The following is a 26669-nucleotide window of genomic DNA, read 5'->3' on the forward strand; positions in this document are numbered from 1 at the left end:
CCATCTTTGGAAACTACCATTTTAGTACTGCAGTTCCCAAATCACTGCTCCAACAAGTGGATCCTTGTAGAAGCCTACAGTGGAGTTTGGGATACTGGATCCTTTCTTTTGGGAGTTCCCACACATTGAACTACTTAATGTATGTTCAGTCCTGGTCCTGGTCCTCCGACCATCCTGCACAGTTTAGTTCCAAATCTAATGTTCTTTGGAAAGCACCGGAAGGATTATTAAAAGCAACAAAACTCCACAGGAAGGTTGATCACCAAGAAAGAATCTAACAAAGCACCTCAGGTCTAAAGCCAGGTATAGAAAGAATTAAATCTCCTGAGTGATGTGGTAATGCTGGTGTGAATTGACATCTTGTAGGCCGGTAGATGAAATAACTAAGAAAATCATGATGGACACCTGTCCTTCGCCAACTATCACCACGTTAATGAGCAAGAACCTGCTCTCCAGCATAAGCATTTCAAGGGCAGTTTCACAGCTTGCGGTCGCACCTTCTACGAATTAATTGTCCTTCAGCATATTGGATTCTGCTTCAATTCCACAATAATCCACTGTCCGCCTCCTCTACACTCTCAGTCTACAGGCTCCTGAAAGATGAGCTTCGCCCACTTTTGCGCCAGATTGAGTTGGGTAGTGCAGAAGGGACAGGCGGCATGGAAAGCGTGGGTGCCGTGCGGTAAAGGAATCTCCGCCCAATAGCGGGCTGACTTTTCAGAGCACACGTGGCCGCAAGGTACGAAGGCGTGCGTTGGTGCGCCGGTATCTACGTAAAATGCTGGTTCGCATCCAAGCCAGAGCGGCACGTAGGGGCCCACGGTTCTGCACATGGGACACTCTCTTTGAGCATTGGGGTCTCTTTCAGAACGGTGGCCCCAGTCGTGGTAGCCATGAACGTGGCCACAAGCAAGATAGACCCACGGCTGCTTGTCCTCCTGGGTGGGGACACTGGCCAGGGCACGGCTGCAGCGTTGCATGCTGGGAAAGGCCAGGGTGTTGAGTCCCACGGGGCACTGAGGCCGGGCTGCATTGAGCTCCTGGCGCAAAGCCTCCAGGTGCTTCTGAGTGGGGGTGTGGAAAAGGCCATCGGCTGTGCGCCAGAGTAACGTGGCTCCGCACAGGTCAACCAGAGAGCCATCCTGGAGTACGTTACTCTCACTCTCCACCTGAGCATAAAACAAACAATGCAGTGCATTCATTACAGGTGTTCTCTATATCCATCTGCCGAAACGTATGTCCCATGTTGGGTTGCGGGAAAACTGGAGTCCTTAGGCGGGAAAACACCTTGGACAAATAGCCTGTCCAGGTTTGTGGCAGTGAATGGTGGTCAAGATTTTGAAGCCCAAAATAGTGCATCCGTCCATCATAAGTGTTCCACACGGCTCCATGGGGTTAATAAAGGCATTCTAAAGTGAAACGATGCTTTTGCATAAGATAAATATCCATATTTGAAAATGTTATAAACTGTAATTTCTAGCTTCTGCTAACTGTTGTACACACGATCACGAGATAGTAGCGTTCCAGCGGATAATGTAGCGTACGCTCTGGTGAGAACTGACGAATGCAGAAATGCATGAGAGAGCTAGCGAAACAAAACACAGGTCATGAATTAGAAGTACAAAACAAGGATTTGTAAAAGGAAAATGGAGGATTTTGATATAAGAGTGGAATCCAGAGATTATGGTTTATAAAGTTTTAAGTATGGATATTTTTCTTACACAAACACATCGATTTGCATCAGAATGCCTTTATTAACACCCCCCACCCTGGAGCCGTGTGGAGCACATGATATGATGGACAGATGCACATTCTTGGACCTCCCATTCGCTGCCATTATAAAGACTGGAAGAATCAACATTTTTTAATATAACTCTGATTGTATTTGTCTGAAAGAAGAAAGTCATATACACCTCGGATGGCTTGAGGTCAAGTAAATCATAGGCTAGTTTTTATTACTGGGTGAACTATCCCTTTAAATTCAACGGCTTTTCAGTAAAGTCTAACTGGTTAACTGCTCCCATTACAGGCCTAACAAACAAAGTCTTGCTCTCACGTCTGTCCTGACCTTTGAACCCAGTTTGCCTTACAACAACAACAATACCTGATTGGCAGAAAGACATTAAGGTTATTTTTCCACTGAGCTGGCCAGGAAGTCTTATTTGCACAGTTTATAGATTAGCCTATGGGCTGTAATGGTCTGCCTTAATTGTTACCAGCATGTAGCCAATAGCGTCACTGACAAATTACATTGTTATGGTTTACAACAATCATAACTATTCACTAATAAAGTGTAGATAAATGCATCTGTATAGGTCACTGTTTGGGTGTGTTTTTTTTGCTTCAATGCAAATGAAAGTAGTTTTAAAATTGTTATGATGCACGGTAGGTAAGACTGCCACAGTAAGAAGATCCCGAGTTTGATGCCCGAGTCAAGAGGCCTCTCATGCAGCACTTACGGTTTGCTTTTCTCAGTACTGGGAGTGATTCTAGTATATCGGCAGTTGTCATATAAACGGTCTTCTCTTTTTGCTGGAAAGATACAGAAACTTAGTTTGTGTCTCTCTCTTGTGCACAGTTTTAAACACTTAGACAAGCAGAGCAATTTAGTGCAACGTCATGACATGCAGCAGTGAACTGGAGACACTAAATTGCCCATAGCACCAGCTCTGCAATCATACAGAGGACAAGCTGTTTAATGAATGGATGGATATTGTTTTTCTGTTTCTGATACTGTAAAGTTTTGTTCAAATGAAAAATACATTAAACCTCAAGGATATTGGTTAAATATGTTAATATTTACTTTTTAGCAGAGTGTTTATTAGGGAATTGAAATTAAGCGTATGGTAACAATGCATGCAGAACCACATTTGTCCTCCAGGAGGAGCTAGTGGTTCAAAGACTTAAACATACTGTAGTGCTTGTATATCACAGCTACTGTACAAGTAGACAAACTAAGTAACGGTTTTGCTTTCTTTTTAGCTTTCAAACATTTCACACTTAAATATATAAATAAATAAATTTCCCACCAAAAAATAAGGTACCACTTTACTTGAAACTTTTATGTATAATGCATTACAAAGGGATATTAAAGGGTACGACGCATTAAAATTATTCATAATGTGGCTTGCAATACATTATATCTTGTGGTAATATACATAATTACCGAATTTAAACTGCATAGTGTAATAATGAATTTATAAGTGTTTAATGTATTAACTGTGGTTACAATTATTAATGAGATTGAACAATGCATAATAAGGTGCATAATGCATTAAAACTATTATAATACATAAAGGATTTGTAAAGTGTTACCAAAATTAAATATGGACCTTTTTCACAGACTGCGACAGCACACTGAATCATTAGGATTTCAAATCCTTCAAAGTATTTTTATATTTTCATTTTTTAAATGCATGCACATTAATAAGACTTTACTTTGTATTATATTACCTTTGCATTCAATTACAAAAAAACTAGTTTACGCTGCTGTGAGGGTGTTTCTTATACAGGGTCTGTGGAAGTTAAGGTAAGTTTGACACTCCAGATTTCCGTTATCAGACTCTCTCCATTTTTTTTTTTCTTCGATCTTTTTGAAAGTCGTGAAAACACTAGTTATATAATGTTAACAATATAGTTGTTATCTCAAGCAAATGGGAACAAAATATTTTTGATGTAGTCTCCCATTCACCGCTATAGACGTTTACCCAACTATGACGACTTCCTCTGCTAAGAAACAGAAATGTGAAAAAGGTCCATAGCAGGCAAACGTAACTATGAATTTGCAAACTGAAATCAGAAAAACAAACATGATCTGATTAAGACATAATATGCATAAGTACGTACTTAAGTAAACAACTTGATCTAGAGTACATCAGTGAGCATAGAGTGTCCTAGTCAGGGAATGGTAGGGGGTCCTCTTTAATCTTCAGTTCAAGAGTCATGCTCACCATGATCTGAAGCAGTAGACCTTGCTATCCCAGAATCTTCACTGCTACACTAGTTACATTTCACCTATATAGTCTGGAATCTCGACGAGATTCGAGAAACGTCCTGACCCTGGACTGAACCCCTAATTCTGATCAGCAGTTCAGAAAATTTAGTCTAGATGGTTTCTGCAACTTGTAAAAGGAATTGTGAATGAATTAATGATTGGCTACACCGTGAACTACACCGAGCAGATGCAGCTGACGTACTAACCAGTTTGCCTCGTGTTTGAGCGGAGCGTGTTTCTCTCAGTGTGTAAACATCTCCACACACTGATATCTCCCTCCACACACCAGGCTTGGACTCCTCTGTGAACCCGCCCCGCGGGTGCATGACTAGCACACCATTGGTTGTCAGCCCGTCCATGTGACCATCTGGATTCTTCCATTTGGCTGCTTTCTCCTACAGAGAGACGTAATTACTATACATAAACAAAAATGAAGGCGCTGCACTCTTTTTTTAGTTACACATGGGTGACTCATTCCAGTTAGCCGGACACACCTATATTTACCAGGTAAGTTTAGATCAGTTCCACTGGATCAGCAGAAGTGGATACTTCCCCAGATACCACATACACAAGTACATATAAATGAAAGCTTAATAAAGTTTCTTGTAACTCTGATGAGAAATGCATCCCACAGACAATTCCATTTCAAGACCGGGCAAGAAAACGCACTTACTCCGAGAAATATATTCTTGGAAGAATCGAAGCCTGCAGCGTAGATACGCGCCGTGTAGGGCGGGTTACGTTCACACACCACCCGGCAGGCAAAGCGGGAGATGGTGCTTTGAGTGATGGGTGTGTCTTCACTCTCCCCTCCGCCTGACACGGTGTCAGTCACCACAAAGTCAATAGGGCCCTCCGTAGATCGTCCAATCTGACGTACAAAAGAAAAATTTAAGTTTCTCAGCCATCTCTTACAACTTTCCAGCAACTATCTAATAAGTTGACATAACAGAATGACAATGTTAGGAGAAAACAATAGTAAACAGGATGAAAAACAGTCATGCATGTGCTGGGACTTGTTTGAAGAGCCTAATTTAGTTTTTAAAGTGGGGTGGAAATTCCCAAGAATAGAGAGGTGCTCACTGCACTAAATCCTGTTTATAAATACTTGTACTGAAATAAAGATGCAATGGTCTCCACTTTATTTCCTTTTCATAGAGACAGTTTCTGTTTTGTCCCTGTGGGTTGCTGCTGGTTCCTGTTTTTGCTTTTCTTCCCATTTGCTTCAATCCGTATGACTCTTTCCCTCATGCGTAGCCCATAGCCCCTCCCCTCCCTCAAAAAAATAAAATAAAATACGCCACACTGCATCTGAGCATGTGACTTGGGGAGTTAATAAAACTGTCCCATATCACAGATCTTGATCAGCTCTGGTGGAAATCAGACCTCAAAGTATAGAGAAAGGCAACAGGCAGAAACTGAATTATGCTCAGCTGTGGACACAAGAGGAGAAGAGATTTCTTTGTCAAACAGTACCTGGAACATGTCTGTGTCTTTGTCATGGCTGTACTCCACCACCACCGTCTGGTTTCTGGACAGCGTGTAGGAGATGCTGTGCTGGCCCTTACAGTTCACCGCCTGTCACAACACAACAGAAGCATCTGTCAGAGGCTTTCCTGCTACAGTGGCACACAGAGAACGTTTTTCAAATGCATTACTAGATTTTTACACTTTCTGAAAACATTAAAGATGATTTCCTGTGAAAAACACGCTGCCACAATTCCAAGGCATTGATATGAACTTCAAAAATCATTTATATTCACTTTCAAACTTTCTACTAGGGATTACAAAATATATCACAATACCAAAAATCTAGTAGTTGGTACTGAGTGGAAGTCGATACCAAGGGAAAAAAAAATAGCAATAATACTTAAACATTAACTCTTCTTTCAAATTACAAAAACACAACATTAGTGGCACTTGGCCTTCAAATATCACACACATGCATGCACGCACACACGCACACTCTGAATGCAAGCATTAGTTTAAATTCACTGACATACTGGCAGGCTAAAAATATTTAAACAAAACATTAAACAACAATCATCTAAACCAGTAATTTTAGCCAATAATGTTGATAAGGATAATTCGCAGATGGATACACAACGAATGAACAAGCGGTAAGCTGTTAAACTTTATGTATGTGTGTGTGTGTGATCATGTGCAGCACTCGTGCTTTTGAGCTGCATGCTCTCATTTAAATCTCACACAATCATATTCATATAATGTCGCTGTCTTCCACGTGTAGTTCTTCTGTGTGGTTTTTAGGCGTTCTTTCTTCTTCTTAATCTTAACCCTTTGAGGAACGACTGAAACACTTCCAGGTTCCGGAAGAACTGCAGCCTCTTTAGTCGCTACCCTCAGTTCCATCGGTACTTACATTACAGATGAAAAACAAGTACTGGCAGGACTTTAAATTGTTTATACCAACTTGGTGCCGTAGTATTGGTTCTCGTGACATCCCTATTTGCTGCATCTACAAGATCTGCTTGCACCTTTCATTTTTGTCTGGTAAAAGAAAAATGTGCAGAAAAAATAAAACATGCATTATTTTTGGCTCATACCCAGTAAGCTGAGGGATCCATTACTTATTAGCTTTAAAGTTGTTTGCTCAATTAAAGTAGACTTAATATTGCATGAGAAATACTCATTTTGACAACCGTTTAGCAGTCTTGACAAGAACTCACTGTGTTGTTTTACCCCTTTACATTGGGCTTTAAAGGGATAGTTCACCCAAAAATGAAAATTCTGTCATGAATTACCCTCATGTTGTTCCAAACCCATAAGACCTTCGTTCATCTTCGGAACACAAATTAAGATATTTCTGATGCATTCCGAGAGCACTCTGACCCTCCATAGACAGCAAGGATCCTTACACCATCAAGACTCAGAAACGTAGCAAGGACATTGTTAAGATAATCTGTGACATCAGTGGTTCAACCGTAATTTTACGAAGCTACGGGAATACTTTTGTGTGCAAAGACAACAAAAATTACGACTTTATTCAACAATTCATCTCCTCCACATCACCCTATAGTGCCAATTTGGAGAGTACTGCATATGTAAACAACATATGCTGTTATGTGTCAGCAAAACCATACACGGATACGCTGTTTACATTGTTTACACTTTGATCTGAATGTAAACAACCTATCTGCATACATACATTGTTTATGTATGTGATACTGTCCGAAATAGCGCTATAGGGTGACGCGGAGGAGACGAATTGTTGAATAAAGTCATTATTTTTGTTATCTTTGTGCACAAAAAGTATTCTCATAGCTTTGTAAAATTACGGTTGAACCACTGATGTCACATGAATAATTTACAATTTCCTTGCTACGTTTCTGACCCTTTTTTGGTTAAGGATCCTTGTGGTCTATGTGAGGGTCGAGAGCTCTTGGAAATCATCATACATAATAATAACTAATCTCAAAATGAACTAACGACATAAAAGTTTGGAACGACATGAAAGTGAGTAATTAATGACAATTTTTGGGTGAACTATCCCTTTGAATACAGCTGCTGAGGAAGTGACTGCAAGGTTAATGAGGAAAAACTAGCAACCACAAATTACAGGTGTGTTTGTGCAGTATGTACTGTCTAAGGTTCAGCTTTCTATCTTTTAAAAGGCATAATCAATGTCTCCTATTTGGAAATTCATGAACACTTACAATATGGGAAGGCAACAATAACATTTGCTATGGCCTCACATGATACTATATGCCCTTTACTCTGCTAAACCCGGAAGTTTGAAAAGGTTAGAAAGCAGCTCTACTAATAACTCTGACCTTTGTATATGTATATATAAAGTTTGTCTAAAACTAAAATGCCAATGTAACAAACATGTAATTTGAGCGTTTTACTGTCTATGTGAAACACACCCCATCTAACATTCATTACTCAGACAGCTGTCATATGCAGCTTGTTATAAATAAATCATACACAATACAAGACAAAAAAACAAAAAAAAAAAAATAAACACATAACAATTTTTATATTTCACATATATTCATTAAAGTTCGAGGACTATTCTATATAATTTCTGCTTAATGAAGTAATAAAATTAGAGGTCACAGATATGCATACATGATCTGAATTGCAATACGAACTGAGTTCACTACAAAGCATATTGTGTGTGAACACTATTCTGGTGGCTTGAGACAAACCACAGCATTGCAGTATTTAAATGCAGTCAATTTCCCAGCGTGCTTATTTCTCGTTTCCCATTTCACCCTTTCTCTCCTCTAATCTGTGATTTCCAAATTACCCACATCTCCATCACGTGTGCTCAAGAGGAGTGGAAACTGGGTCATGGTTACTACACTAGTGTGCAACAATGGAAAAAACACAGCCAAGAGAGGAAGGTATGTGTAAAACACAACCCAATGCATTGTGGTGTTTAAAACTCAGTGTCTATTCATATGCCGAACACAGGACTGTGTGAATGCTCCTGCACATAACACTGTTCTAAATAACACCGGAGGTCACAAACATTTCACATATGCGAGCAGAAAGCCAAAATTTCACACCCCACATATGTCCTGTAATAACCCAGACTAAACAGTCATGCTGGGTGAGTCTGTTATAGAACTAGCCAATATATACAAAGTACTCCAAATCCAAATTAATGTTTGTGCATAAACATGAATATTGGAATCATTTAAAAATGTGCTTAATTTTGTGCTTTATTAGGATGATCATTTCCACAAACTGAGACTTCTTCCGAACCATTTTTTAAACGGAAGAATGGGCGAAATAGATCAAATTTCAACAATCTGTTTGAGTCTATCAATAATGTTTGGAAGTCCGAGCGTAACCTTTTACAAGTTTCAAAATGTTTAAATAATAAATATATATATTAAAACGATCAAATGAACGACACAAGTTACCCCCAGCATGGGAGTGCTTTTAAATGCTTCAAAGAGGCTCATAAAGTAGACTTTAATATGAGCTGGTTGCTGCGTCAGTTGCTGACAGATTACAAATTTACACCATTTAATGCTCTTGAGAGAGGTTTTCTTCAGTGCATAACTTACATTTTATAGTTATACTCTATATTCTGTACATTTTACAAACTGCAAGTCATGAGCATATTTTCATTTCACAAGCAGTTTGTTGCAAATCACCATTAAACTTCAAACAATACAGGGAGCATGTGTGCATCAAGACAGAATGGGATAGAGAAAAAACGCATTTGAATTACAAATAGTATTTGAAAATATGGATTTTTGATTTAAAATTTTATTATCATTTATTAGGCAAATAAACTGAAACAACTAGCCTAAAGTCTTTATTCACACAAAATAACCAATATTTTTTATTTTGAATGGCCTCCTTCGGCCTTTATAAAAGCTTGCATTCTTGCTGGCATTGTTTACATGTACTTTTACACAGTCTCTGTTGTTACTGACTTTAATACTTTCTAGTTGTTCCCCAAGACTTGCTTTTGATGAAACTTTTGTGCCATCTATCTTTGAATCCATTAAATCCCAACAATAATTATATTTTAGCATTAGAAACACTACTGTGACGAAAGAGTTTACACATACTAGTCTGGATTAACCTTTACAGAAACAAATGATTTTGATAATAGCCAATATTATATTACATATTTATACATATTTATATATTATATATTTATATACAAAATTTGTAACTAGATTTTACAGCATATCACTGTACTGAATCAATTTTATCTATCCCACCCAGATATAGTCCAAAGCTATATTGATTATGTTGTGACGAGACACAGTTTGCGTATGAGCAGCTTCTAGATGAAAATTTAGGACATTATTGTTGGTTACGCATTTGTGTCCATAGTAAAGTGGAACAAAGAGTGGGCAGCCCTCCATGCTCACTGCCAGATATCAACAGGGGGTCCATCTCTCCATCCCCCACATCCCACCCCTGTTTTACAGTGGGCCACAAAAGCTACAGAAAAGCCCCCAAACAATAGACCTGGTGGAGCCGCACCCGTTGAGCAACATGGTGAATATGAAGCAGCTCCATCTGTGAGACGCCGGAGCAGCTTGGGCCTCGCATTTGTTGAAAACGCACGATGAGATGAGATGCTGCGGCCACCAACCCCAAGCCACAGGATCCAATTCAACTGTACCCTCCATCAGAACTCGACAGCCTTCAATGCAAGTGGCAACAACTCTAACCTCTGCAAAAACCTCTAAGACATCCATGAACAATCACATATTGTTCTTGAAATAGTTTAGAGACATTTTGTGACCCATTATCTGAAAGGAGTTCGCAGATGCACTGTGAGTAATCGCAGAGCCTGTTCTTTGTTCAACTTTAACATTACAATGATGCAGCTGCACTTGTGTCACTGCTGGAGAACTGGTCGTTTTTTTAGTTAACGCTTTCAGACCCATGCCTGGAGCCATGAAAGGCCTTCCACCTAAGAGCGCTGTGACCCCAAAGAGCAGCGTGATTCACATATGACTGTGCGCTGGGCTATTTTCAGCTCTGACGAGGCACTGCGGATGGATAATAAGCAGCCAACAGTAACAAAACCTCCTCAAAAATATAGCATGCCAGCTAGTTTCATGGCAAGAAGAAAACATTCCTTGCATTCATGGGACTTTAATTATGGAGCCTGTGTTTTTGTGTAAAACAAACATATTACAAATATATCACATTCTTCCTTTTTAAAATGACAAAACAAGCCTACATTTAAAAATAACTAAACACAGCTCTATAGTGTGACCATTTTGGTCACATTTGCAACTGAAAATTACAGTGTGTGACTGAAAAACATTTAGGCATACTGGTCTGAGGGACCAAATGAAAGCTCACAAGTAGTTGTATAATACAACTGACAAAAAAAAATTACAACTCCCAAATTGCATCCGCAATGCACGACAGTTAAGTTTCGAACTATGATTGTCTGTTTTTCTATGCTTTCAGTCAGCCGAGAAAGAGTTACATAGATTTGCCATCTTATACCGTTATTTGCAGTATGAGGGGCATTGTAAAAGTTCATATAGGTTTACAGGGAGGAACATTATCAATGAAACTTACTTCACAACAACAGGTCCTATATCAATATTCTAACAAACTGAATGGGTAAAGAATACTTAACAACAGGCCAAGGAATAATTAGAAAATAAATGCACACCCGAGGTGGTGATGCAGCCACAATGCAAAGCAAGTGTGTGCCTTCGTGAGGGAGAGAGAGTGGGAGAAAGAGTATGTGCTTTCCATACATAAAACTATGATTGTGGCAAAAACATGGAAATAATTTGACATTTTTATCTTGTTGCTAACTATATTTATTTGCCTGTTCAGAATCTCTGTGGGGTTTGGTTCTTTTGCTATTGTAGGCTGTAAGGACCTATGAAATAATTTAAATCATTTGGCGAAATGATATGGACATGTAATATGGTCAAGACCTGCCTGGAACTACTTTAGCCATGCGTTTCCCTGAAAATAATGCTGCATTCCATTTGTACTCAGAAGCTGGAAATTCCAAGTTCCCAGTAGAAACTTTTAATGGGATAGCTCACCCAAAAATGAAAAATTACTTCAGAAGTCCTTTATTTGGTGTAATGTCATTCCCAGCTCAGACATCAGACTAATGAGGAAAATCAAAGCACTTAGAACATTCTTCAACCAATCAGATTCAAGCATTCAACAGCCCAGTGATATAAAAGGTCCACTGAAGTGCTTTGAAACAAGCAGTGTTATTATGTGTTAACTTAATTTCACCTGAAACAAGAAGACAGGGCGGGACATATCAAGCAGTCCCGCCCCCTTTTTTAAACAGCCAATAACGTTTTGTTTATTTTACAGTTTGGACCATCGCCGTTGTGCTTGGTTAAGCCATATATGACAGCGAAAATCTCCTATAATGTCATAAAAAAACAACATACGGTGTACAATAAACAGGTCCGTCAGAAATAATGCTAGCACACATGATCTGCTCCATGCTATTATGTCTCTGGACCAGAGCAGACGGTGTGCACTGCAGCGGTTCGTGTGAAACAGTGCGAAACCTGCCTTCTTTTGCCCCAATGGAAAGCATATTTACACTGTTTGGATCATTCTCTATCCCCTATATAGTGCACTATGTGCCATTCACTGTACATAAAATACTTATTTTGTGAACAAGATTTAAGCTGCAGCTTTAGCGTCTATTTATAATGTAGAGGGCGGGAAGCTAAGATTCTAGAGAGCATCTGATTGGACCAAAAGTTTGATGAGAAGCTGAAGTGCAGGGTGATGTCATCAAAACTGTTGATCCATATTGGCAGAAGCGAGAGACTGTAGGCTAAGTTTTGAATGCTTATATCATGTTAACGCTAATATGGTCATTGTTTTGGAGCACACTAGCTGGTAACCTTAAGACTTTGTCATACTAAAAGCCAAAAAAATAAAGAAGCTTCAGTTTTGATTTCATGGGGGCTTTAAATAATGTAGCGTTGCTGTTACGTAGCAAGCTTTTCTTCTATTTCTTTTTCTGTGCGCAGCATTTGTGTAATGGTCCTCAGAGCAAGCTGTACCGGTGGTAAACATACGGCCCTCAGACAGAACAGACAGGTTGTCGACGAATGACAGAGCAGAATAAGGATGCCAGAGCAAAGTGCTTGAAGAGGGCTCACAAAATCGCTAGCCCAACGTCCCGGGGCTATTGTGTTTTCCAGTCGGGCTACCAAAATGTATCACCACTCTGCCCGATAGGCTTTCTTAAATGCAGATCTCACACGGGTGCTTAACTCCTAAAGTGAGTAGAATCAATCTTAAGGCCATAAAAAGTTTCTTATACCATTTAATACTTTAAATGGTATAAGAAATATCTTAATTATAATTGCAAGAGGGCTTACAGTTGGGGACAGAAAGACAAGAGTCGCGATACGGCTGGATTAAACTTCAAAAGGCAATGATGTCATTGAATAAATATGAGCGCTACACGTTTCAAGTCTAAACGTGGCTCAGAAGTTTTTATTTGAATGTATCTGAAAGGAACCAACTGTCCTCAGAAATGTGTCGTAGGTCTTTTTATTTCATTTACTTATAATTCCTGATAAAGCAGTGTTTATGAGTGTGGCGCTGCTTTGTGTACAGCCGTTAACGGGGGAAACGCAATATTTCAGTGCTCCTAAAGTGCCACCTCGTGGCAAAGAATGAATTTGCATTTGGAACAAGCCCATCTTGCTGTTTATGGTCAGATCAATGCAAAATCAACTCATGATTTAACTCAGCAAATACAGAGTTGTAAATGAAAAAGAAGTCAATGTGCCTTCTAAAAATCTAAACAATTAAGACAATATTTATACGTTTTAAATTGACAATTTATATGCTTTATTTATCCCTTTTCATGAAAATGGTCTAAAGGCTGGAATGCTGTTGTATAAGATTTTAGTTTTTGTGAAAACCTGTATCTGAACTGTAAATCATGTACTTTATAATGTTACCATAGACATTGCCCAACACCACTCATACGGTGTTCATTTTACTTGTGCAGCTCTTAAAATGGGTCATAAATTGCCTTAAAGAATTCTGCAGATACTCTGTAAATAGTGAAAAAATTCCTTCCTTCATATTTGTTGATATTTGTGTATTAAATAAATTTCTTGATTGACATTTAAACTCCTATCTAAATTTTCTATATATTTATTTATTTTTATTTTTTTTAAAGCTCTTTTTATATTTGGGCTAGTTAAATTAATTTTCAGGCTACAAAAATCTCAAGAGTACCAGGGATTTTGAAATTTTGTGAGTCCTGTTTTGTCCAAATTTTGCTTAGCCTATAAAATTTAAATGACAGATGTGGTAGGCTATTTATTTATTCTCTGTGACGCTTTTCCTACTGTGTTAACAGCAAAATGTAAAAACTAATTTTGTATTTTGACAAGATGAATAAAAATAACAAATAGGCTACAATTTTTGTACAACCTAGCCTAGAGGTCTGAAAGCCCGTTGGGTCCCGACGGTCCATTTGGGCTGGGCTCGGGCCTTTTTTTTTTTTTTTTTACAGATCAGGCTCTGGGTCATTTAGCTTCTCTCCTTTTATTGTGCCCATATACACTCAGAGCACACATAGGCTACTGTATGAAATACTGTTATAATGATTATATTATAAATATTACACAACGCCTACGCAATACATATACGCACGCATTAGCATACAGGTGACAGCTGACCATGCACAGCATCAGTGAGAAGTTGGAGCATGGGGAGTTATTAAAAGTCCCCAATGCTTCAGGAAAAGCTGCATTTTGGAAGAGTTTTGATTTGATTACCATGATAAACAACAGCCAATTGGTCATGTGCAGTGCTCGCCATTTCATTAGACGCACCTTTAAGAAATGCATCTATACAGATTATGATTATAATGAAAATGTTTGTTTTCTATGCATTTTATTTCGTTAATTACTAGCTTATAGCTTTCTATAGATATATTTATCATGTCTGTGAGGCATGTATTCGCTAAGTTTCGGTTAATTTTTGTAAAGCGCTCCTGTTCAAGACGAGACGGCAGAAAGCGCATCAAGTTTGTTTTCTTTTTTATAAAAGCACAACGTTTTGTTGATATTGTGAGTGAACAAAAATAAAAGCATTCCCTTTACATTTACAAATGATTAATTACTCTTACCTTATGAGCAAAAATGACAGCGTATCCACAGAAAACATGCAAGTGATTGCGCTGGTGCCTCCATGTCCTGCAAAGCACACTTTAGCTTCCACTCTCCACACAAACTATTGGATATAGCGCACATTTATCTGGGTTTAATGATTAAACATTGTTACATGCTTGAACTGTTTTAGTATATCTATAGATTTCATTTTAGAGAAGGCTAAATTGATCAAACATATATTATCAGCTTACTGTCTTCCACTGGCCGCTTGGTCATTACTTTAAAAACAAAAACTTATATTTAACGAACAAAAAAAAATGCTCCAAACGTTTTTCGAAATGAAACAAAAAAAAATAAACAAAACATAAACACACAAACATTACACAAAAACCAAAGGGGGGGGGGGGGCAGGCTCGGGTAGGTAATTCTGATAAGCTGTCAGACATGGGCCAGGCTAGGGCCTTATCGTCTCGGGCCAGGGACAGGCTAGGGCCTAAATTTGAGGCCCGTGCAGGGCTCTAGCCTAGCCTCTTTTTTTTCTCTGCAACATGTTTTCCTACTGTGTTGACAGCAAAATGTTAAATTAATTTTGTATCTCGACTAGACAAATAAAATAAATAAAAAATTTGCAGACTACATTTTTATTTGTTCTCTCTCTCTTTCAGAAGTGGAAATTTAAAATGTGAGATTTTGGAATTAGACCTAAATTTAGCGGGAACGGTCGGATCGGGAATATGACTATTCTAAGCAGACAGTGGGTGAACAGAGTGAATATATCACGGAGCGGGTGGGTGCAGAACATAACCCCGCGGGACTGGGCCTAAAAACAGTCCCGTGCAGAACTCTACATCCAACCAATACTAATATCGGTTTGAACACTGATACCAGTGTAAATTATGATATTGTGGCAAGTCTATTGAGGACTACATTTTAGACAACGAGAGAAAAAAGCAGAGCCCTGCTAGAATCAGGCAGGTACAGACTGAGGAGTTAAGAAGTATAATGGATGTGAGGTGGCACAATGCCATGGCTATTCTCAGCCTGCGACCTAACATGGCTTTAGGGTTCTGCTCTGTTGATCGATTCCCAAACGATTACAATGAACAATTGCCCACTTGTAGGTGACCTCCTTCATCAAGTTGGTATAGTTGATATAGTTTATTGGTATAGTTTAAAAAGTTCACTCTAACTGGGAAAAACTACATTGCTTAAATTCTTAAAAACCTTTAATACTAATTATTAAAATAATTTAAGGGGTTTCTGACGTGACTGATCTGAAGTAATTCTAAGTGCTACACAAAACTGAAAAATGTATTTAAAAAAATAAAGTCAGCATGCTGCTAAGCTAACATTAACAATGAATTGTTATACTCAAATTTCATAAAAGGAAGTATCCTTTAAAGATACTGAATGTAAAAGTGTTACATTATGAATCGTTTCCACTAAGCTCATAATTGAGATTGTTGTTTCTATCAAGGACACATGAGATGCTGTCTTGGAGACTGCCCAAAAGAAACCACTCTTTTAAACAGTCTCATGTCTACAATTAAACGTATGCCTTAAAGGGGTCATTGGATGCCCATTTTCCACAAGTTGATATGATTCTTTTGGGTCTTAATGAAGTCTATAACATGCTTTGGTTAAAATTTCTCAATGGTAGTGTAAAAAATAAAAATAAAAAAAAAACACCCTTTTTACCTTGTTAAAATCAGATCAGATCAACCCATTTTGTTACATGTTCATTTAAATGCTAATGACCTCTGCTCACCCGCCCCTCTCTTCTGCGGGGTGACGAGCAGTACCATTTACTTTAGCTGTGAACTTGCTAACTAGCACATTATTAGGATAGGGGATTTGCAAAGAATGATAAAATCTGTAAAATGATCTCATCTGTAGGTAAGGCTTGATCACAAATAATTTGCGCAAACATAGACGTATCTAGGCAGATCGGGGGGCGCATTCCCTTCAAAAACTAAATTAACGTTAATCCTCTGCATCTTCAGCAGCTCAGATGTCGGGAGTAAATGACGACTGCTATTATGTTCATTATTACATCCAACAAGATCTCCTCAGACAATGCCAGCTGGCAGTTTGCCTTCAGCTGACTAGAGTGGCAAAACGACTATAGAGTCAACAATCATCACAGAGAAACCACCAACCACAAGAAAAAAAAAAAAAAAAAACAATATAAAAAAAAATTATAAAAAAAAATCACGTTTTCAAAAAGTGAAGTCACTGGGATAGAAAATACTACCATTGTGAATGGATTCAATGTGGGCTGCACTTGAAAGTTGTGGCCTGGCTGCTCAAATGTGTTCAAACAGATCTCCAGCACTCATTAAACTTCTCAAGTATCAGAGGGAAATACAGTCTCTGTGAATTTTAATAACATCTGGAGGCTCATAGTATCAGCTACTCTGAATGACAAACTTTTTACAACTCAACCCCACCCAATATGTTTAGTACCACCCTGTAAATCCCTGAAGAATGTCCCAGTAGCAAGCAGACATTTGAAAGGTGGGGTTAGGTATGCTATCACAAACTGTGCTGTGGAGTAACTGAAAAAACTGCAATCTTTCTTAACCAAACATTGCATTGCACAGTTTATACCTGGGCAAGAAACAAACATACTCTTTCTACTCTCTGCTATGTGGAGTTGTAAAGTCTGGTGAAAGAATTTTAAATTCCATGTATTGCTGTTGCATAAAGTTGATTCTGGATTTGACAAGCTTCAGAAGAGCATGTGCTGATCATGCGCTTGCATGGAAACGGCATGCTTTAAACAAAAATCAGTCCCTTAAGTTAGCCTTTCTCCATGGTGCACAATCTGATATGAGATTACCTTGCTGGCTTGTGGCGTGTTAAGGATGTGTACAGTGCTGGGTTTGACACCGTTGGCTTTGGCTCTCTTGTAAAGGGCAAACCGGCTTTTCCTTCGCCCTCTGTCTCCATTGGGGAGTGAACCATTGTACCTGTTCAAGAAGAGAAATGCCAAAATTAGATAACATTAGATGAGGAAGATTAAAAAAATCTCTTTAAGAAGTCAAACGCAGAATATATGGTGTTTCACAACTCTACAGATCCCTGTCACATGAGCAGACTAAAGGGCCGTACACACCGGGACGAATATCGGCGCGCGTTATTCGCCAGCGTTTTTCAACGCGTTTTTTGTGTTCACACCCAAGCGATTTTCGCTGACGATGAGCCGAGTGAACATGCAAATTCATTCCCTGACATTAGATGGCGCTTAATGTAAAACAGAAATACTAGAAATACTAGTTCTCTTTTATCAAGATTTTTGTAATCGCTGTCGCGTTTGTCATATAGTTCTTTGTGTTCCGACACCAACGAGACCAGCAACTCTACATTCATCTTGCCTTGCATCTTCTTCGTCTTATTTCTTCCCGGCAGTGTAGACGCTACTTGGCGTATATCTTCTTCGCCGTTACGTATGTGTGCTCAGCAAGACAGTTTTGTGTTGTGAGCGCCCCCAAGTTGTGTTTTACTGTAACTTCAGAAGCTCCAGACACGTGTGCAAAAGCACGATTCTCATTGGTCGTATAGTTTTTGACGCGGTGCGTCAAACCAAAAAAACGAACCCGAGGCGTTTTTTAAAAAATGACGATTTTACGCGTGGTGTTTTTCGCGTCAGTGTGCACACTCACATTGGCGCCCTTTGTTTAGTCACAAGGCGTTAAACGTCGGCGAATATCGCGCGCGAAATTCGTCCCGGTGTGAACAGGCCTTAACACAGAATCCAGAAATCCACACAGATTTCTGCAGTACTCGTCATTCAAAATTTATATTTACATTTTCAGTTATGCATATAGCAGACGCTTTTATGCAAAACGACTTAGTGTATTCAGGCTAATATATAAATTTTTTTTATTTTTTTTTTACCAGTATGTGTGTTCCCTGGGAATTGAACCAACAACCTTTTGTGCTGCCAACCCAATGCTCTACCACTGAGCCACAGGAACAAAATGTGCTTTATAATTAACCAAGCCATTGCACAATTATCAAACCACACTGAAATATCTGTATAGACAGTACACATCATGTGCTTCAAAGATTAGCGACGTGTCATCTTCTACACCTAATCAGCATACACATACTTTGTGTGTGCTATTGTCATCATTACCACCGCAAACATATTCTATTACTAATAACTACACTTTTCATTTAATTGAATTAAATCATGAACAGGAATTGTAGTTTGCGAGTAAAGCTGCAAATTCTTTTATAAACGTCAGCTGCCTCTTTAGTAATTCTCTGATACATACAAGTGAAATATCGCTGCACGTAATAAATTATACATTTATTAGGCAGAATATTAGCGAAAGTGGTTTTCCTCGTATATCTCGTACATGACGCAAGCGTGCTAAAGTGAAAGTGCTGCTTTGTTATTGTGAAATGCTCCAGTTTCACTGTAGTTTCACATCTGCATAACTGTAAATGTTTCTGCCACAAGTTATTATATACAAATCTAAAAACCATTTTTTTTTTTTTTTAAACAAAAACCCAAATGTTGTCCTTCAGTTTTCCAAAAAAAAAAAAAAAAAAAAACACTGCATGCAGGGTCCAAATACAATGTTGTTTTTCTACACTTTTGGATCAACTGAGGTCTGAATCTTTTAAAGAGAACAAGTGTGAACAATTAAAGCAGAAGTGGTTTCTACTGGCAGCACAATGTGAGCAAAGCAGGACTTAATACAGAGACAAAAGGAATCACATGCCATTTAACATTAGAGCTGCCGCTTAAAGGTATAAAAATGTTATATATACATTTTATTATATAAAAATGCTAGCAACAAACTATTTAGCACAATACTCTCTACTATCCGATTTCCACCACAGTCAGCACAGAAAATACCAGAAGTCTACAGATTCTATGGGGCAGTCTAATGCTCTGTTTTTCTATGTAAACGTGCTGCATCGAATCTTTAAAATATGTCCAACAGTTTTACACACCGGTCTGTTATTGTGGGGACATTTCCACGCCCCTAAACATGATGCGGCACAAAACAGAACGTGATTGGTTGCTTTACCTTCAGCCATCAATATGAAGGTCTGGTTACACGAGAGAAGACGTGTATGACCACAACACTTGCATTTTTAAGAGTCCGTGTCAATGTCACTTACGAAAGATTGGACCAATCAGAAGACTTTGGAGGCGGGGCACACATTGCAAGCTTTAGTTTACAGCAGCATGTTACATAGCAGCAGTTTTATTTGACGGCAACATGCCAGAGGAGGCATTCTGCATTGCACTTAAAACCTTTCCTGAGTGATGCGTCTCGCGTTTTAGACGCAAAGACGTGTTCTGTGTGAACACCCCCTATCAGTGTATAAAAGGAACTCAGTATATCTAACAACATCCACCCACATTACGGAGTTTAGTTCTTCATGAAATTGCTGGAACTTCCCTAGATGTGATGTGGTCAACATAAACAATCAAAAAAATTCACATAAAAACTTTGGAGTTCATAATCATAATTAGATGTGATGTGGTTGATTTAAATATTTAAATAAATTTATGTAATTGCTGGAACACATCAGCGACGAGCAACATGATTCACATGTAAATGTTCTCTTGTATAACAGCATGTGTAGTTCTCATGAAGTTACTTCCCTTGGGCAGGTCTCTTTTAATTTTCATGCAAACCTAAACTGAAAATGTAATTCTATCACTGATTCATAACAAGAAGAAATGTGCATCATAAAATAACACTCATTTTAATTAGACTTAATACATTATTTAATCAAGCTACTCATAGTTATACACACCATGGTGCTCAAGACACCTTAGACTAAATGTAAATGTTAATACAGAGCCGACTTCTCATTGACTCCAGCTCTTAATGTCATCCTGGCACAAGCAGTCAGCAGTTTTGTTCTGCTCCATCAGATTTTCCTGGTAGTGTCCTGGATCATTTTTCATATAGCATTCATGAGAACAAGGATTCAGAGTAAAATGCTAATCCACACTCAGCTCCCCACAGTGTGCATGATGTCAGCACTTATGAGACTCCCCAACATCCTGTCTATCGATGCCTATCCCTAGACATGCAACAATTAGAGAAAGTATCAAGGCATGTCCGAACCATTAAATACGTAACATCCTGTCTACGGAGATGTCATTATCTGGCCAGATTTGAAGATGCATCCTTAAGTCTTTAAGATCTCACAATCCTGCACAAGCAGTTCATGGAAAGAATGGCGTCCCATTTGAAAGGTGATGCATGACTCCAAGAAAAAGTCCTTAAATGCTTGGTTTTCTGTGACTACAGCTCATTTGAATTGTTCTAGATCATTAGACATGGTGCCTTGGAAGTCTATCTGAATCGTTTCCTTAGAAGGTTTAGCTTTCCGATACAGCCAGCATGATGTCTAACTGGTATGAAAAGTGACCAATTACAGTTTGTGCCATTTAAGGACACATTTATCTGAAATATATAAAAATCCATTTTAAATTAAGATTTGAATTATACAAATCAGAGTACATCTGAGACGCTCTAGGTTTATCGTCTCTTCCTTTCAGAGGTCAGAGTTTGAATGACACTGATTGTAAGGCCATCTCAGTGAGTTGGCAGAAACTTTAGAGTCAGCGAGATCCATCTCCCCACAGCTATCAGTCACAGAGGAAAGACACCATTACAAAAGGTGCATTTTCGAGGGTTGTAGTGTCCCACAAAGCCTTATCAAAAAGTTCAGTCAGTCTAATGAGAACAATGAACAGAGAGAGGAGGACTGGAGGCTCAGATGTGCCTGTGCCCAGATCAATAATACCCTCTTTCAGCCTCGGCTCTCTGTGTGCCAGCAGCCAATGCCAGACAACCCCACTGAATCAGGGCAGTGGAAAGTTGGTACCATGAATTTATTTTTTTTTTTTTTTTTTTTAAACACATACAATGGCTATACAATAGGTCTGTTTGGCTCATGCAGAGTTTCTAATTCCAAAAATCATCCGATTAATTTTGTACCATGACAGGTGCATAATAAAACTTTATTCACTTTACATATAAAGACACAAACCACTCAACTATAAACTTCTACTGATGAAGCTTTATAGTTATACATGATGGTTTGGGTCAGTTGTGAGATTCTGAAATGATGTTACCTTTTAAGTGCACCTGGGAAGCTTATATGCATCATGCATTTAATTTGCCAAAATAAAACGTAGTCATAACAAAACAAAATAATTATATTCTGAATAAACTTAAACTACATCTGAACTCAGAATGCTGAAAATGATTCATTTAGGCTATCACCTAATTGGTCCGCTTTTCAGCAAATTTTCCCTGGTAAAATCACCTGGGCTCAAATCCACACACCACTTACAACTTGGAAACTTGTGGGAATCCTTGAACTCGAGATGATATGCTTGTGTTGTAAATATGACTGCCCAGACATTGATGTGCTCAGAACTCACAATTACGATATTTTTGACATTAATCTTACAAAGGCTTTATATCTCTGTCATATTTAAAATTACATTCTGCATAAAATCTTTTTTAAAAAATTAGCATTTTCTTAAATTATTACTCCAAGAAACGTTGTTTTATTCTAAATGATTTTATGCATTTTAAACATTATGAAGCTGCTGTGTTTTAAAACACAGGTTGCTAAACAAGGACCTACAGGCTACAACCACCATAAGGATGTGAAATCAACACATTACAAAACAAAACATGACACTCTCTTCAAGTCTTGTTAACCACAGACCCTTCTTAATTTACTCACATCAAAAACCACTGTATATTATTATTAATATATATATATATATATATATATATATATATATATATATATATATATATATATATATATATATATATATATATATATATATATATATAGAGCGCCTGCAGCCAGGTTGGTCTATAAATTGACGTCAAATTGGAGACTGAAACAAAGCTTTCTGTGCTCTTAGACAAGCCGCTCCAACTAAAACATGCGTACCTCTGAACCATATGGAATAATCAGAAATCTAATTTTTTGAAATGGAAATTTTTTATGGCTCATATACAGTAGGAATATGGAGCTCACGTTTGAGGAAGAAATACCAATTATATTCAGAGGCCCAAACTGAGTTAAAACATGTAATCTGTCGCCGATGCTGACAGAAATTGTGATAGCTCATAATATAAAACAATAAGATCTTTATAACATAAAATGCACAAAAATATCAGTTGTCACTTTATAGCTCCCAATAATATGTCCAAGTAAGATGCGTTTAAATGTTTAGTTTTATTAATCAAAGCTATGCAGTTTTCGTGGAGAGCAAAGCATATAATGCAATGCAATACAGTGATGTCTGAGAGAAATAAACGTTCCTCAAAAGGCTGATCTATCATGTATGATATATTTTAACTGACTTTTCTAAAAAAAAATAAAAATAAAAATAACAAATAAACAAAAAAAAATAAAAAAAGAGAGAGAGAGAGAGATAATCAAGTTTCTTCAGTGAAGTTCAACTTCATCTTATGCCTTACTTAAAAAAATAAATAAAAAAAAAACCCTGAAGCTGGACATTTTTACTAATAAAAAGTATAAAATATCAATCACATGACAGAAGGCATGTAGCAGATTGTATACAAAACTTTCTAGCAAATTTGTGATCATGTTCATAATTTAAAAGCTTTGCAAATGTATGTATAAAACATGATACAGTAGGCTTTAATAGGTTAAAAAAATAAGAAGGTCTGCTTGAGGTTAAACATCTCACGGGATTGGATGATTTTGATTGTAAGGCTATCAATATATGTTCAGGATTCTGCTTATTTTGGATTGCCCTTATCTGACACATCCAAAGCACCTTTTAGCTAATGAGGTAGACAGCCAACACATGCGGTGCACCAGAAATGGTTTGAAAAGCCTTGCTCTAGATCACTGAACATATGTGATTTACAACCCAGCAGAGCGAGGAGGGGGTCTCGTAAAAAGGAGACAGCCTCTTTGCTCAGTCACAGAAAAGGAGGGGGAACAAATAACTTTAGTGGGCTGCTTCCGAATTCCTCCATCGCCCTTCATCTCGTTATGACCTCCCGTATAGATGATGAACGATCCCGATGAGAAGGTCCCATCAAAACCCAAACGATGGGGCCAAAACACGAGCTCTGAGGATTAAATCAAATCACAGCCTAACCATGCACCGCCATGATGGAGCAAAATGCACATCCCATATAAAACCCGTGTTTCGAAGACTTCGGGAAATCACTTTAGAGGATTATTTTTCGTGCATAAAAATAATAAGTGCCTAAATGTAGTTATCCGACTGGCTCGTGCTAGCTTACAGACAGCGCTCGCTACAGCGCACGTGTTTCATTTGTGCAGTAACGTGAGCGCGTGAATTTTAAGAGCTGGGAGGTCTGGCACACCAATATCAAGTGTGTAAACAAACTATTTCCGTACTCTCCAAAAACGCAGTTATAAACTAAACAGCGGTTCGAAAATATGCTTGAGGGTTTCTATTGTGAGATTATGAAAGGAAACAGCAAATAACAGAACCAAAGTCGCGTGAACTCGTCAATATTGGACACACATGAGGAAAAATATAGCTGCGCGTATGGACTCACCCCAAAACCACCAGTTCTCCGTACTTGACTGGCTCTTTGGTGGGCGCACAGTGCTCCTCTTGACCCGGTGAAAGCATGAGGCTTTTCAAACAACACTCTCTCGATTAGTTACACGATCAATCCAGCGACGAAAGGGAAAGAGACTTCAAAAGACGCTCCTAACTGCCATATTTCCCATTTAAGTTACCTGCTCCCGAGCTTGAGTTGCACTTTTCAGAAAAGAAAGAAGTCAGTGAAATCCTACATCCGAGGGAGATTTAAGAAACGATTATTATGATGATAATAAAGCCTTATGTCTCGGGCATATTTCATCACAGGAACAGCGAGTAACTTGGCGAGCGCTTCCATCCGCTGTAAGAAAAACAGTACTAGTAGGGGGTGGACCGTACCATTCACTTCAAACGACTTTACAAGGGGAGCCACACTAGGAAACTTTCCAAATATTATAGTGAATATTCTCGTAGGATTATCATTGGTTGGTGTATACTTGGAAACTTTTAAAGACTGTGTTGCCTCTGTACAATCTGTAATGGACAGTTTGATCCTGTGATATTTCAATTTTTAAGCAAAAAAAAAATGCACCCCCTCTAACGGCACAATCCAACACAACGGCGGTCTGTGGCGGCACCTTCAATTATGTAAACAAAAGCTGAAACTTAGATATATTTAAAGTAATACACTTGGTTTAATAATAATAATAATTTGAAAAAAAAATTTTTTTTGTAAGTGTCACGCATAAAGTGCAATAACGGTAACCCACGTATCAGTAATAATCAATAAATGTGTTTGCGTTTGCACTGATTTAAAGCAACACACCAAAACCTCTGCATTTTAGTGTATAATACAGACACGTTCATAGAAAAATATTTACTCACCTTCACGTCAAAGTTAGGCTATATATTTTCTGTAGAACACAAAAGAAGATATTTTGCAGAACATTGTGATCCTGACAACATTACACCCCTTTGGCTTTCATTGTACATCTTAATCTATCTTTAAAACTATCACTTTAATTGCAGCTATCATTTTTGTAATGTTCTGAATGGGATTTGCCTTTACAAATAAATGATTTTGACTTTCAAAAAGCCTTAACATATGTAAATCAGGCAATAGGGTCTGAGAATGTAAACTGTTGACCAGCTCTGTTGTAAATCAACACTGTGTATCACAGACATCATGCTGTGAACAGCTCAGTCCACATGAATGAGCAGTTTGCTTTGCATCCATATACATGCCTTTACAGAAGCAATGAGATTCTGTTTTAAGTTTGATGGCTTGATAATCAGGATTATAGATTTCTCACACCTGTATTTGAAACATTTTGAGACACTCAAAATTTGTATTTTTCTGCTCTAGGCAAGACACCACAGCTGAATGGTAAATGTTTTAAATAATAGATATTACCATACTTCCCCAGCTGATTAATCATGGTACAATCATCCAACTGTTTTTTATTACGAGTTTTCTGAAATCTTATTTTTAAATATGCAAATGTTGTATTGTGTCATTAAATATGTCCTAATGTGCATAGATTTTCAGAACATTAATCTAAAAAAATTATAATAACTTATTTGATGTATTTATTTATTTAGACATACTGGAGGGGTTTTTGGATATACCTTTAATAGCAGATCTTTTTATAAGATCTAAAAATATTCAAAAATATTCAAAATATTCAAAATAGTTTAAGAATAAAATGCTATATAAATCAGATAAATTATATACACTTGCAACCATTTTTTGGGTTCCCCAAATAACTATTCAGTGAAGAGTTGTTATATTTTATATAGTTCTTTTTTCTTTTCTTTTTTTTTTCTTTTGAAGAGCATTTTAATCATGAATCATAAAAATCATGAATGATGACGGTTCATGTTCTATAAAAAAAGGCCCAAAATGTACACAGCTTACAAAAGAAACATCAAATAATGTAAATAAGTTGTCACAGAATAACAATGTGAATAACTCAGTTTAGACAAAAATGTCAGATTCCAAAGCGGTGATTTATTTATTTACTTACTTACTTATTTACTTTAATTGGACATGTTTTGAAATGTAATTTGGACATGAATTTCACCCCATACTGATTTTCAAAAATGCCACTTTCAAGTTTATTTCTATTTATTAAATATTGTTTATATTACAATATTTAAAACAACATGAGTTGACTGAAGTACAACAATGAATAAAGTGTCATAAAATAACAAAAAAATGACAATAAAGTAAAAAGAAAAGAAATAGAAGAAACAGTAAACACTAAAATCATAAACAAATTTAAGAATGTCTCTATGACTTGTTCAGAAGTTTGGGGTCAGTAAGACTTTTTAATGTTTTTGAAAGAAATAGCTTCTGCTCAATAAAGCCAAAATTTATTTGATTGTTTGAACAGTAGTGTATATTTGAAAAGTTCCTCTATGAATTAAACTTCTGCTTACCTCCCACTAACAAACAAACTAATAAACCAGATGTATGCCCATCTTTATACACTAGGCTCTTTTTAAAAATACA

At 37.7% G+C, this 26669-nt stretch overlaps 1 protein-coding gene across 1 annotated transcript; it reads right to left on the reverse strand.

Moving 5' to 3' along the window:
• Positions 1-24524, reverse strand: peli2 (pellino E3 ubiquitin protein ligase family member 2). Its single transcript, XM_042742770.1, has 6 exons — positions 24165-24524; positions 17429-17558; positions 5471-5572; positions 4668-4865; positions 4201-4389; positions 1-1169 (listed from the first exon to the last, which is right to left on the reverse strand). Exons 1-6 carry the CDS (start codon positions 24239-24241, stop codon positions 579-581), a joined length of 1287 nt encoding a protein of 428 aa, XP_042598704.1. The 5' UTR covers positions 24242-24524; the 3' UTR covers positions 1-578.
• Between the last annotated feature and the right edge of the window lie 2145 nt (positions 24525-26669).

The sequence above is a fragment of the Cyprinus carpio genome, chromosome B17, assembly GCF_018340385.1.
Source record: "Cyprinus carpio isolate SPL01 chromosome B17, ASM1834038v1, whole genome shotgun sequence".
NCBI classification, from domain to species: Eukaryota; Metazoa; Chordata; class Actinopteri; order Cypriniformes; family Cyprinidae; genus Cyprinus; species Cyprinus carpio.

What these genes read in the sequence shown, in the direction of transcription:
- peli2 (XM_042742770.1), bottom strand. Translation starts at nt 24,241, where the DNA reads ATGCTTTCACCGGGTCAAGAGGAGCACTGTGCGCCCACCAAAGAGCCA. An exon ending in ACACGCCACAAGCCAGCAAG is followed by an intron (nt 5,573 to 17,428) that starts GTAATCTCATAT and finishes GTGTTGTGACAG; the next exon opens with GCGGTGAACTGTAAGGGCCA. An exon ending in AAGACACAGACATGTTCCAG is followed by an intron (nt 4,866 to 5,470) that starts GTACTGTTTGAC and finishes TTTGTACGTCAG; the next exon opens with ATTGGACGATCTACGGAGGG.